This window comes from Monodelphis domestica, chromosome 1, assembly GCF_027887165.1.
Source record: "Monodelphis domestica isolate mMonDom1 chromosome 1, mMonDom1.pri, whole genome shotgun sequence".
In the NCBI taxonomy this organism is placed as follows: Eukaryota; Metazoa; Chordata; class Mammalia; order Didelphimorphia; family Didelphidae; genus Monodelphis; species Monodelphis domestica.
Window position 1 is genome coordinate 478486080 of NC_077227.1, and position 14779 is coordinate 478500858.

Genomic DNA, 14779 nt, shown 5'->3' on the forward strand with positions numbered 1-14779 from the left:
TGTTTGTCTTGTCATTACTTAGGAGGACTTTTATGTTTACTCTGAATGTGTTAAAACTTGATGTTTATTTTGGGGGTGAAAAGGGGAAATTAACTGGTAATTTAGGCTATTTAGAGCCAGCCAAAGAAAATGATGGTAAGCTGATGTTTAAAGCACTGAAATGAATGTTCAAATTCTCTAACTGGAATTATAATTTTTGTTTGTAAATACATTTTCAGTGCTCAGTAAATGCTTATGAAAAATCTAGAGACACATAAAACTAGAGCATTTTTATTTTTACTATTGTCAAAGAACAAATACCGAGTAGGGTTTCTGGAACCCTTATATACTATCACATGACTCATACAAGGAGAGGGCAAAGTTCTCAAATAGATTAAATTTTGGTCCTTTGGGAAGATCAAAGCCTTTAGTAATGGACTTATAACAGGTAATGAGCCCACTGTGAACTAGCCTCCTGCTTTCTATGGGATATAGATTGTAGATCTCTTCATTTTCTTCTTAGAAGACTTAGTTTAAAGAGTTTTATAGTAAAAACAAAAACAAAGTCCTTGCTAAAAGTAAGTGAATGAAAGGCATTTATGAATGCCATATTTATCAAAATTTATACTGAATAAGAAATTATTGTTCAGTTTTCATTGTTTGCAATTGACAAAGCATTTTGAATAATATCCTATAATAGGAGTGAATCATTAACTACGTTTGGGGAAGAAAAATGTCAAGAGAATTTGGAACCAGCTGATTTTAGTTGAAATTCCCTATGATATGTTTTAATAGAATGTATTAAAATATATTCCAGTTTTTTTTTTAATTAAAGAGCCCCTTCCATTTAGGTGAGCTGTTTGGGAGTAGTATCTTTGAATAATATGCAAGGGTGCTTGGTGCTAGCTATGAGGGAGAAGGAAATGGTTAGTTTTTCTTTTGCTGTCTTGGTAACTCCTATTTGAATAAAAGAAACAAAGATATAATTGAAAAGCAATCTAGGATCCTGACCTCATCTTATTCCCTTAATAATCTAATCTGGGGGGTGGGGGCAGCTAAGCATCACAGTGGATAGAGTGCCAGGCCTGGAGTTGGAAGGAACTGGGTTCAAATTTTGTCTCAGGTACTCTGGGTAAGCCACTCAATCCTAGTTGCCTAGCCCTAACTGCTCTTCTGCCCTAGAATCTGATGCTTAGTATCAGTTCTAAGGCAGACGGTAAGGATTTTATTTTATTTTAGTTTAGTTTAGTATTATTACTTTTTAAAAACCCTAACCTTCTGCCTTGGAGTCAATACTGTGTTTTGGCTCCAAGGCAGAAGAGCGGTAAGGACTAGGCAACGGGGGTTAAGTGACTTGCTCAGGGTCACATAGCTGGGAAGTGTCTGAGGTCAGATTTAAACCTAGGACCTCTCATCTCTAGGCCTGACTCTCAATCCACTGAGCCACCCAGTTGCCCCTGAAGGTAAGGATTTTAAAAAATAAGAATTTAATTTTGAGGTCTTTTGCCTTTTTCTGGTCCTGGACTTTCATTTAGATTTGCTATCTCTTGACTCAGCTAATAGGTGATTGCATGTATTGTTTGGAAGAGTAGACTGAAGAGCTTGACCTTGGGAATGTCATTTCTGATTTTGCTTTGACTAAGCTGATCTACAATTGAGGAAGTCAATATGGGGGGGGGGGGGCGCTGGAGATTAACCCTTGGTCCAGGGAGGGTGCCCTTTCAAGAATGACAGACTCTGGTGGAATCACTTCAAAGATAGATTTATTTAAGTTGAATGGTTGGGAGGCAAGCATGAAGGACCAGCTGCCTCTCTGAACAGAGAAAAGTTCAGGATTTTTATATCCTAAAGGGATGGGGTCTAAGTGACTTGGAAAGGAAGGATGGGGAGGGGGATGAACAATGGGAACAAAAAAGCGGGACAATCAAGGGAGAATAAGTAACAGAATAGGTACCTTTGGGTCTGAGAGCTTAAACATAAACATATATTGTTTATGACATCCTAATCATAAAGGCAGGTAAGTTATCCATCTTGAGAAACCTAGGGATATTTCAGATTGTAAGTGATACTTGAAATGTAGGGATCATAAAGATGGGTTAATTATCTGGAGAAACCAAATGTGTTTGGGATGTAAACAAGAGGTATCCTCTCATGCCCAGACCCTTATCTTAAGGCTAGTGTAAATATATCTAATGCTTAGAGGTAGAGGATCCTATGTTTGTTCAACTGCCAGCCCTACAAGGTGAACTCCTCATGTAATCTTTGACTTGTGATGTCTCTAGGAATTTTGGGTGACCCTGGTACCCACCACAAACATAGAGTAAAGGAGTGGTGAATATTTAGAGACTTGGGTTTCTTACCATTAGTAATTCTATCTCCTTCCAGGGACCAGGCCTAGCCAGTGAGTGAGCCCTCTTGTACTACTTGAGGGCTTCTTTTTATATGAATTACCAGAGCAGTCCAGAGGAAAGTTGCTTTTTCTTGGTCAGCCAGCATTTATAATGCACATATTATATTTATTGCATTATGCATAGCACTGTGCATAGAATGATAAAAATGACACAGTTCTGGCCCACAAGCCAGAATATTGTCTTTCCTCTCAAACCTGCCTTTCTTCTCAGCTTTTCTGTTTCTCTTGAGGGCATCACATTTTCAGAACTGCTTAGGTTTGGAACATTTGATTCACCCTCACCTCCCCACATAACCTATCAGCCCTTAGACCCACCTGCTTTTCTTCACTGATATGGCTAGCATCCTCATTCAGGTCCTCATTACTTCTCACAGACTTTTTAATTACTAATGAATACATAGCAGTTATTCATCACACTCATCTTAACTCAGCCTTTTGTTTCATTACAGGGATACATAAAGCCATTTAAAACAGTCTTTGCCAAGGCAGCGATACCGTCTACTGTTTTAAGGCTTCCAGCTAATGCTTTTCAAGATGTATTTGAGAAATATCCCGAGACCTTGGTGAGAGTAGTACAGGTGGGTCATATTTTCGCGTTCTTTTTTTTTTCTCCTGTAACTACTGGAAGGTTGTTTCTGACACTACTCCAAGATTTTCCCTTTGTAGAGGGAACTTCTTAAGAGTGTTTTTTCAGATCTGATTAGCAGCTTTGCTGAAAAATGGTTCTCAGGAATAGAAAGGACTCAACTCCCTTCAGCCAGACTGAATACTGGAGCCATGGGAATATATGACAGAGGCTGGGAATAGCTGGGAAGTGGGAGAGGAGGGTTTTGTAATGTAAGGAATGTCTGAGATCTGACAAATGGTTTAGGGGAGGGGAATGGCAGGAGCTGAGTTCATTGAGTCAGGTGCATTGTGGGCACCTCAAGGGCCTTCTGTGGACATCTGTCTTGGGTGTGGGTACCTGAAGAACTTTGAGCCTAATGTTTCTATCCTGTCAGATCATAATGGTGCGACTGCAGAGGGTGACCTTTTTGGCTCTACACAATTACTTGGGGCTTACCACTGAACTCTTCAACACTGTGAGTAGAAAAATTCATCCCTTACATCAGTTTCTACTCCCCAACACAATATATTTCATTATTCTTAAGCCTTGGAACTTAATTTTTTTTCCTAGTCTTGTTAAACACAGCTAAGCAAGCTTTAGACCTAAGAAAAATATAAATTATGCTTTAAATCTATTTATGCTTCAAAACCTAAGGTTAATTATTAGTTTTTCAGAATTGCTTTTGAGTACTTGAGTATTTAAATTCTTTTGTATATCTTGAGATCTGTAATATTTTTTTTAAAAAAGCTAGACTTTACATAATATTTTAAGTTTTGCTAAGTACCTAAATGAACACCTATCATTGACTGGAGAATAACTAGACAAACTACATTAATGTTAATGGGATTTTACTCTATAGTAAGGAATGAATATGGAGAATTCAGAGAAGCCTCCTTTTATCCTTTAGATACTTGGTATTTTCATCCTCTCTTAATCTTTATACTATAACTAGAAAGAATGAAATATCATTTGTACACTATCCAATGACTGATGACTTTTCAAAATGAGTTTCAGTTACCTTCAAGTACCTTGTATTGGCATTGTTTGGCATAATGACATTTTGGTATCATCACCTGCCTTTTTTTGTCACCCTAATATCTACTCCTATACTTCCATTGTTTGTTATCTCTTTTAACAAAGTTTCTGATAACAAGTGTAAAGGACTAGTGGTATCCTTAGTTGGCAGAGTCGTAGATAGGTAAGATTAAAAAAATTATTTAGGGCCTTTGGTTGGGTTAACAATTACACTCAGATTTTTTTCTTTGTTTTCCTTTTGACAAAATGTATGTATACATTTTGTTTTAATACAATAGATTTTTCTAAAAAGATTCCTTTTTTTTTTTAAACTTTACAATTATTTCTTGATATATTCTCCCTAGCAGGGAAGTAAAATTGAATAAAGCAACTGTGATTGACTCTGAATACAATGTTCTGTGCCTGGATTCCCCTTTCCCTTTACCAGAAGGACAGTCTTATATGTTTTACCCTCTGTTCTCTAGAACCAGGATTGTTCATGATAGCTGTGTTGAGTGGAATTCTGGCGGGGCTTGTTCCCCCATGAATCACTCTAATGAGCAGACAAGAGACTTGATAAGATACTGGCAGAGAAAAAACACCTTTATTTGGAGAAAATAGAAGACAGCAGGGAAGTGGGGGAAGGGCTAGGAGAAGGGAAGGAAAAGGAATTCTGCCCACACAAGCTGCTTTCTTGGGACAAAATTGTCCTCTCTTCTAGGTACAATCACAGGTTTTTATAATAATCCTGATTCAAGATTTTCCTCCTTCCCTCTGTCCAATCCTACATGGGGGAGGGGTTTTATGATATTTCAACTCTTAAGCATATGATTTTCAACATTACGTACCCCGAAAAACCCCCATGATCAAAAAATCCATGATTATCATGGGATTTTCAGTCTGGGACAATAAAGATACATTTGAAACTGCCTGTTCCTTCTTATCTTGACCCTCTTCCTACAGTTGGTAAGTTTCCCAGGTTATAGATAAACTCTTCTCAAGGTTTTTGAAAATAGGTCAGGAAAATGAAAAATTTGGGGGCGTTTGGGAGGGTAGTTTTAGTCTAAGGAATAGTAATACTAAGGGGTCTTTAAAATTGAGGTTATAAGCCAAATACTACTTTGAGAATTATACTCTGACTTTTGTCCCACACAATAGCTAATGGGAACTGAGCTGCTTTTTAAAGTTGTTTTTATTGACATTATCTTTGTCAGTATGCATATTGCTCTTTTGATTCTTTTTTTTTGTTCTGCTTCATTTCATCACGTCTTTCTGTGTTTTTCTGAATTCCTCATGTTTGTTGTTTTTTACAATGCAATAAAATATCATTATATTATTTAATATACCATAATTTGTTCATCCTTTCCCTAGCCATTTGGGGTTCACTTTGTTTTCATTTTTTGCTTTCACAAAGAGTTCTGTGTAAATTACTGTTAGTTCTGTTTTATTCAGTCTATAACTTCAGATAAGTCTTTGCATGTTTCTGTGAATTCTTTGTATTCATCCTTTACAGGACTACATTTATGTTGATGTATCACAATTTGTTCAGCTATTCAACATTGAGAACATTTTGTTTTCCAGTTTTTTTGTTATTGCAAATAATGTTTTTGTATATATGTTTTTTTCTGACTCCCAGTAATACCCTTATGGTATAATTCTCATAGTAGGATCTCTAGGTTAAAAGTAATGAACAATTTAATAATTTTTTTGCAAAATTCCAAATTGTTTCTAGAATATTTGAATAATTTTATAGTTCTACCAGTAGTGAATTTGGGTGCTCCTCTTCCCATAGATGTTCTGGTTTTTAAAAAATTGCTTATTGTATGCTAATTTGATATATATAAGGTAATCCAGTGTTTTGGTTTTCTTTTTGATCCTTACCTTCCCTCTTAGAATCAATACTGTGTATTGGTTCTAAGGCAGAAGGAGTTGTAAGGGCTAGGCATTGGGGGTTAAGTAATTTGCCCAGGGTCATACAGCTAGGAAGTGTCTGAGGTCAAATTTGAGCCTAGGTCTCTGGGCCTGGCTCTCAATCTACTGAGCTACCTAGCCACCCTCTGATTCAGTGTTTTTAATACAATGTATTTTTCTTTAAAAAAAATTATACATTCATTTTTTTTTGCTATTAATTCCAAATTCTTTCCTTCTCTTTAGCCCTCACCTCCATCAATTGAGAAGTCAAGCAATGAAATCATACAAAATATATTACCATCTAGCCATGTTGCAAAAATTATTTTAAAAGAAAGAAAGTGTAAAAAATTATGCTTCAGTATACACTGAGTCCATCAATTCTTTCTGTGGAGGAAAATAGAATACCTAGTAGTAGTATTGCTAGGTCAAAGGGTATGGACAATTTAATAGCATAAAATTTTTTGAGCATAGTTCCAAATTATTTTATGATTCTACCAAATGCAGTGGCATTAATATCCCTATTTTTCCATGTTCCCTCCACTGTTTGTCATTTTCTTTTTCTTTTATGTTACCTAATCTGATTGAGATGATAGTAGTACCTCAGAGTTATTTTAATTTACATTTTTCTAATTATTAGTTAGAGTACTTTTCCTTATGACTATTGATAGCTTTAATTTCTTCTTCTGAAAACTTCCTGTTCCTATATTTGACCATTTATCAATTGGGGAACAGCTCTTATTTTTATAGATTTATAGATTTTATAGACTATCAGTTCCCTATATATTTAAGACATGAATTCTTTATCAGAGAAACTTGCTGTAAAAAATTTCCCCTCAATTTCTTGCTTTTGGATGCATTGGATTTGTTTATTTAAAACCTCTTAAATTTCAATTATGCAAAATTATCCATTTTACTTTCCATGGTCCTCTCTATTTCTTGTTTGGTCATCAACTCTTCCCTTATCCAAATACCTGAGAGATTTTTTTAATGCTCCCCTAATTTGCTTATGACATCGCTCTTTAAATCTAAAATATGTACCCATTTGTCCTTCTCTTGATATATAGTGCGAGACTGGTCTATATCTAGTTTCTATCAGATTGCTTTCTAATTTTCCTTTTTATTTTGTTGAATAGTGAATTCTTTTTGTTCAAGCTTGGATCTTTGAGTTTATCAAACATTAAATTACTGTAGGCATTTACTTATATATATATATATATATAGGCATTTACTTATATATATATATATATATATATATATATATATATAATGTGCTTAATCTGCTTTTTATCCAGTATCATGATTTGGTGATTACTGCTTTGTAATATCATTTGAAATTTTGTACTGCTAGACTACTTTTCTGTATGACCTTTTCTCCTTCTAGGTGAATTTTGTGATTTTTTTTTTTGCAGTGTGTAAAAGAATTCTTTGGTAGTTTTATTGGTATGGCAATGAATAAGTAAATCATTTAGATAGAATTATTTTTATTATACTGGCTTGATCTATTCATGAGCAACTAATATTTCTCTAGTTGTTTACATCTGTCTTTGAGTGTTTTGTAATTGTGTTTTATAGTGCCTGTATATGACTTGACAGGTAGACTCTCAAGTATTTTTTATTCCATCTGCAGTTATTTTAAATGGAATTTTCCTTTCTAACTCTTCTTGTTGAGTTTTGTTGATGATAAATAGAACTGTTAATGATTTAAGTGAGTTTACTTTTAATCTTGCAACTTTGCTTAAGTTGTTAACTGTTTTCAACTAGTTGTCAATCAGTTCTCTAGGGTTCTGTAAGTATACCATCATATTTTCTGCACAGTGATAGTTTTGGTTCTTCATTGTCTATTCTATTCCCTTTCAGTTTTTTCTTGTCTTATTGCTATAGCTAGAGTTTATAGTACAATATTGAATAATAATGGTGATGATGGACTACTGAAATTTAAAAGATTCTGCTCCAGTCCTTATTCTAACTCTGTGTCTTTTATTTCAAGTGTTTGTTGTAAACAGCATATTGTTGGATACTAGTTTTTAATCCATTCTGCTCTCTGCTTCTATTTTAAGGATGAGTACCTCCTATTCACATTTACAGCCATGATGGCTAACTCTTTCTTTCATGTTATGTTCTTTTCTTCTCTTTATCCTTTACTGTCATTTTTTTAATGCTGTCCTTCCTCAAAAATCTGTTTTGCTTTTGACTACTTGTCTCCCTTAATCCTCCCTTCTTTTTACTCCCTTATCCCACTATGTCTTAGCTCCTTCCCTACCTATTTTCCTCTTGGGTAAGATGTATTTCTATACCCAGTTGAGTGTGTGTGTGTGTGTGTGTGTGTGTGTGTGTGTGTGTGTGTGTGTGTGTGTTCAAGGACTGCTCACTCCCTACCTTTTATGCTCCATTGTAAAAACTCTTAATTTTGCTCCTCTTTTGTGAGATAATTTTCTCCATTCTTCTTCACTTTTCTCTCCCTTCTCCTAGTACATCCATCCCTCTTTTTTGTTCAGCCTTCTATTTTTCTTTTGGGACTATTCCAACAGAATAGACTCACACTGATGTCTTCTGTCAGAGTAGACTCCTTCTAACTGCCCAAATGATGATAAAATTCTTGAAGGTTACCAGTATCATCTTTCCATTTTGGAGTATAACTTGTTTAATATTACTGAATTCCTCATGATTTGTCATTCATGTTTACCTTTTTTATGCTTCTCTCAAATCTTGTATCTGAATATCAGATTTTCTATTCAACTCTGGTCTTTTCATTACGAATACCTGGAATTCCTCTCTATTTCATTAAATATCCATTTTTCTCCCTATAGGATTGTTCTCAATTTTTGGAATAAGTTATTCTTGGTTGTAATCCTAGCTCCTTTGCTTTTTGGAATATCATATTCCAAGACCTCAGCTTTTTTTATCTTGGTAGCTGCTAAATCTTTGTGTGATCCTACTGCTGGATGAATTATTTCTAGCTGCTTGTAATATTTTCTCCTTCACCTGTGAGCTTTGGCATTTGACTATAATATTCCTGGGAGTTTTTATTTTGAGATCTCTTAGATGAGCAATGTATTCTTGTCACTCTTGGCTTCTTATCAGGGTCCAAATCATTGAAATGAACAAAGGTGGGGCCGGGTGGGCAACTTCACAAAAGTTCCATTTATTGTAACAAAGAGATTTTTGTGGAGAGTAGAGTGCTAAATCATTGTAGCATTATATCATATTTAGGAGGCATTTTTTCCCCACAGGATATTGTTTATGAAAAGGCATTACACAAAACATTTCTAGGACTCCTCTGGAAACCCAAGCCAATTCAATGAGCTGTCACCTGCTACTCATGCAAACAGCCTTGATGTGGCCTTTGGCAGTATGAGGAAGTGTCTCTGTGAGAATTATTTGTGGCTCCTTTCTCCCTGGGTCATTTTGACCCTAACATATTCTTTCAATTTCAGTTTTGCCCTCTGATTCTAAGATATCTGGGCAGTTTTCCTTTATAATTTCTTAAAATCTGGTATCTAGGTTCTTTTTTTTTTTTGATCATGGCTTTCAGATAGTCTAATAATTATTAAATTACCTTTTCTTGATCCATTTTCTAGGTGAGTTGTTTTTCTGATGAGATATTTTGCATTTTGGGGGGGGACTTTTAATTTTTATTACTAATAAACATAAAAGCCTTTCCAAACATAAAATATAGAAACACAAAAAAGTGGACTTTATATGAAATCATGAATGCTAGCTTCATATCATTTGCTTTAAGTATAAAATTCTATACTTTCATTTCAAAACATTTGTCATGCTATTTGAACTTCTCTTCCTTTGTGTGAATCTACAATATTGCAATGGCCATTAAGACATCATTATTGCTAAACCCAAACTCTCATTTCTCCTCCAAAACAGTATTGAGAGGATTTGTAACACCAACAAAATTAATCCCCGTAGTGGGGTCTGTCAAAAAATATAGGTTTCTTTATCCATCCTGAGTCCATCTCTTCTGTCTCAAAATCTGGTTGCCCAGTTGTTTTTTTTTTTATTACTTTCAGCATTATTTCTCTTTACATTATTGTTGATTTTAATTTTTGATTCTGCTCATTTCACTCAGCATCAGTTCACACTGCCAGGATTCTTTCTAGGTCTCTCTGGATTCCTTTGTTTCTATTCCAAACTTCATACTCAGTTCTGGTCTTTCCATCAAGGATGCCTGAAAATCTTCTACTGAATCAAATGTCCATTTTCTTCCCATATAGAATTATGCTGAGTTTTGATGGATAAATTATTTTAGGTTGTAAACCCATATCTTTTGCTTCTCTAAATATTATATTCCAAGATCTCCTCTCATTTACTGTTGAAGCTGCAAAGTCTTGTGTGAATCCTAATTGTAAATTCTTGGTATTTGAACTATTTCATTCTTGATTCTTATAATATTTTCTCCTTGATATGGGAATTCTGAATCTTAACTATGACATTCCTGGGAGTTTTCATTTGAAGATTTCTTATAGGAGGTGATCTATGGATTCTTTCAATTTTCACTCTTCCTTCTGGTCCTAATAAATCTGGGCAGTTTTCAGTTATGATTTCTTGAAAAATAGTATCCAAGCATTTTACTAGATCAGTGTTTTCAGAGACCCTAATAATTTTAATATTATCTTTTCTTGACCAGTTTTCCAAATCAGTTGTTTTTAATACCAGATATCTTACATTTTCTTCTTCCAGTTTTTCAATCTTTTGATTTTGTTCCAATATTTCTTTCTTTTTTTAGTCCATCAAGGTTTATTATGCAAATTAATACAAGATGGTACAATGAATTGTCAAAATCACAATTGTTATTGAAAAAAAAGATAATGTTCAGTTCACTTTACCATTCAATAGAAATTAGGCCATCAAACAATAAGGTGAAAGCATATGTACAATTCCCCTGCTACTAAGTATGAAATTCCCAATTCTTAAACAGGGTGTATTTGCACCAATGCCATTAATTGGATAATTTTACTTCGTGCTAGATTAAGGTACCAAGTTGCAAACTGATCTGTGATTAAGTCACACAAAATGAAACCCAAAATGTGGAGAGAGCAGTTTCCACAATACTTAACAAGTACAGATATCCAGATTACAGGTAAATAAGGCAAATTCTAATAATCTTAAGTAAATCTAAGAAAATGAGTTCATGGATAACCAGTATATAATGCTAGTCATATATACAGATATTTTATATAATTGGGGATTGAAATTCTTATCCTACAATAGGATTTACCTAACACACAAAACCATGATTTTTGGCATTTATTGCTTTTTTTTCAAACAAATCCCAACCCACTTTTTCTTCCTGCAACATCTATCTTCCAAAGACACCACAGTAATACCAGCCAGATTTTAAAACTTTTAATTTGCATATTTAAAAAATTGTGCATTCCAATAATTAAAATCATTTGAACAAATGAAAAAATGGCACTCTGATTAACTGCATTTTACAGCTTGCCAGGACCTTGGTACAGCTTTGCGTTTTACTGTTAACTAGATTTACTGTAGTCCCACCCGGGGTTTTTCTTTTCACCAACATGCAAGCTCTTTTTAAAAAAAAAAAATTTTTTTTAATGCCACAAGGACCCAGATTAGCCAGGACAGGCAGATGGAAAGAGGCAGCTGGCTGGGCCTTCGTTTAATTCAGTCAGTAGTTCTTTATTCTTTTGATGTTGAAAGGGGCAACATAGTCATTTAAACTTTATCCAACCTCTTTGCATCTTACAAAATTAAACAGCCAAAAGTAAAATTAAGAAGGCAATGCTTGTGGAATATACAGTGCATATTGGCAGGGCAGATTTCATTATGATTCACCCGCTTGCTTCTCCTGTTCAATTGTTTCTTTTGAAGGCAGTAGGTTTTTCTCTTGTGTTTCTGTCTTCTTCAATTTAGACTTATCGAATTTCTGAATCTCAGCCATATCTGGTTTGTCAGACATTTTTGCAGATTAAGCAGTGATGGGCGGGGAGCACGAGTAAGTCAGATCTCTGAGGTGGCATCTCCGAACTGTCTGTTCCAATATTTCTTGCTGTCTTGAGGAGTCATTGATTTCTGTTTGATCTATTCTTGCTTCCAAGAACTCTACTTTTTGGGCAAGATTTTCCACATTCTCTTCTAAGCTATTTATTCTACTTCCAATTCTTTCTTCTAGGACTCCTACTTCACTTTTTATCTGTTCCTTCATTTGTTTTAAGAATTGATGAAATTCTTGTGGAAAATTTATTTTTTCCTTAAAGTCTCTAGTTAGAGTTGTTATTGCTCATTCCTTTATCTTGAGGATCTCTGGATTTGATACTGGATGTTATTTTCATCTTTAATTTATTCATCTCTCCAGGTTTAGTTCCTGAAATGGGATTTTCTCCTGGAACTGAGCTATGACTCAGAACCTCTGGGCAGGTTGACTGCTTGTGTTGGGTCTTATCTTGGAGTCCATGTGCTCTGGCACTGACCTCCACATCCTAAGATTAGGCCTCTTTGGATTTTTAAAAGTTCAGAACTGAATCTACAGGATCTACTGTCAGGAACCTCAGAGCTCTTGGGACTGCGCTATACTGTTTTGATAGCTATGGACAGCTACTCTTCCCAGTAGAGTAGATAGTTTGAAATTCCAGACAGTTTGAATCCTAGATGATAACTTTTTGGAAATGTTCAAGAAAGAATTATTGTCCAGAAATGAGTTGACTTAGATGACCTCTTCCAACTGTGATTTTAATTTCACACAGTAGAAGCCAGAATTCAAACTCAGGTCTTAAATTTGATTTCTAGTCCTTCATCCACTTTACCATGGAGTTGCTTCTTGCCCTCTCATTTTTTTTTTAAACCCTTACCTTCCATCTTGGAGTCAATACTGTGTATTGGCTCCAAGGCAGAAGAGTGGTAAGGGCTAGGCAATGGGGGTGCTCTCATTTTATAGTAAGAAAAAGTACTATTATTCAAAAGGAATCATAGCCCTAAAAGTTCCTCTTGGGTGTCACTGGAATTCCTATTCCCAAAATTCGCTTTACTCAAAAGAGTCAGTCTATTAATTTCTGCAAGATTCTATTTTGCATTTTCTTGAAATTTTTCATTCTTTTAACTTTGTTTTATTGCTTCTTGATATTCTATGAATCATTAGCTTCCACTGGACAAATTCTAATTTTTAAGGAATTACATTCTTTAGGGAGCTTATGTACTTCTTTTCAATTTGGCCAATTCTGTTTTTTAAGGACTTATTTTCTTTAGTAATTTTTGTGTGTTTTTTACCAAGCTATTAATTCTTTTTTAAAATAAATTTCTTTTATTACTCTAATTTATTTCCCCAGTTTTTCCTCTTTCATTCTCATTTGATAAAAAAACAATTTTTTAAATCCCTTTAGCTCTTCTAGGAATTTTTTTTAAACCTATACTTTCTGTCTTAGAATCAATATTTTGTATTGGTTTCAAGGTAGAAGAGTGGTAGGAGCTAGGCAGAAGGGGTTAAGCGGCTTGTAGGAGCATAGTGCTAGAAAGTAACTGAGGCCAGATTTCAACCCAGGTTCTCCTAACTCTAGCCCTTGCTCTTAGTCCTTTGAGTCACCTAGCCCCCTAGGAATTCTTTTTTTGACTTATTTCCAATCAGCATTTCCCTTTGAGTCGTTGCTTGCGGACACTTTGTTATCTTCTTTTGAGTTTGTCTCAAGCACCCCTATCACCCTAGTACCTTTTTATGATCAGGTTCTTTTTACTTGTTTGCTCATTTTTTCCAGCCTATATCTTGACTTTGAACTTAAAGTTAGAGTTGGGTTCTGCTCCTTCCTGATAAGGAGTGAGATGGTAGTCATTATCCCAAGTTTCAGGCTTTTACATTCAGATGTTTTTACATCTAGTTCTGGATGGGTCTGTAAGTTTTTGGTGCTCCCAAGATGGTATGATCCAGGGAAAGATATAGTCACTGCTCTTCTGGACTGTGGTCTGGTCCATAACCAGGAAGAGCTTCTGTTCTTTTGTGTCCACACAGGCTAGTACTCCTCTCTTCCCTGAAAATAGGATCTGGAACTGAGTAATGGGCAGTGGAGTTGCCAAATGACATCAGGTCCTACACCCAGGGCTCTCTAAGGGGTCCCATTATCTCTTTCTGACCAGGTGTACAGTACCTTTACTGTCTTTGGGTAGTAAGAGCTTACAGTCCTGCTGCTACTGTTGCTTCTGTTGCTGTCACCACTGCTGTTTTTTGGTAACCTTGCAGTGGTTACAGACTTCTCCTTCAGACCTCCTAAGTTGTCCTGGGCAGGGAAAATGTCTCATCTTGACCTTTTGTTGGCTAAGTTGCTCCCAAATTCAAGTTGACATGTTGTTTTAAAGTCATATTAAGGGGAATGTTGGGAGAATTTGGCTAGAATGCTTCCTCTATCCTATTTTAGCTATGCTTTCAATGTATTTCTCATTAATGGTTAATAGAGTTTGCTATTTTTTAAGTTTTCTTTAGGTGTTGCATAACTTCTGTTTTGGGACTTTTCTTATCTGGTATTTTCTTCTTTCATCAATGCCTTGTCTTTTGCCTTTTTTTTTTAAACTCAGGAAAGTCAGGCTATCCCTTTGGTGTCGGTGGCTGGTATAATAGCTGGCAAAACCAAGAGACAGATGTCTGTTATAGGAACAGAGGAAGAATCTTCGAAAGAGAAGCCCCAGGAAGCCTCAGAATCAGGTGATGATCTGGACAAATGCTGATTGGCCAGCGGAGGCGGGAAGTAGAACTGGCCTTAGTTTCTTGACAGGAAAGCATGATGTAGCAGGAAGCACACACAACTGGGAATTAGGAAACTTAGGTTCAAGACCTAGGTCTTCCCTTTACATATAGGATATGTCTCTTGACCTGTCTGTATCTCTTTCCCCTCTGTAAAATG

The 14779-nt window shown here is 35.4% G+C and overlaps 2 protein-coding genes across 19 annotated transcripts in view; one reads left to right on the forward strand and one right to left on the reverse strand.

The window, feature by feature from the left end:
• Window positions 1-14779, forward strand: part of PNPLA7 (patatin like phospholipase domain containing 7) — a 326954-nt gene that overhangs the window by 59751 nt on the left and 252424 nt on the right. For 16 of the 18 annotated variants that reach the window (XR_008917511.1, XR_008917518.1, XR_008917520.1 and 13 more), the window contains 3 exons: window positions 2839-2967; window positions 3391-3471; window positions 14454-14580. Coding sequence is in view for 13 of the 18 variants with exons in the window: in XM_056823116.1 (XP_056679094.1) it covers window positions 2839-2967; window positions 3391-3471; window positions 14454-14580 (337 nt within the window). In the remaining 5 variants the exon portion in view is untranslated. Of the gene's footprint in view, window positions 1-2838; window positions 2968-3390; window positions 3472-14453; window positions 14581-14779 lie in introns of those variants that run through there. The other 2 variants (XM_056823172.1, XR_008917529.1) reach the window with 2 other exon arrangements.
• LOC100617155 (thymosin beta-4-like) lies at window positions 11690-11922 on the reverse strand. The gene has a single exon (XM_056823233.1). It carries the CDS (start codon window positions 11854-11856, stop codon window positions 11722-11724), a length of 135 nt encoding a protein of 44 aa, XP_056679211.1. The 5' UTR covers window positions 11857-11922; the 3' UTR covers window positions 11690-11721.

Excerpts from the sequence above, each read along its gene's own strand:
- LOC100617155 (XM_056823233.1), bottom strand. The coding sequence starts at position 11,856 with ATGTCTGACAAACCAGATATGGCTGAGATTCAGAAATTCGATAAGTCT.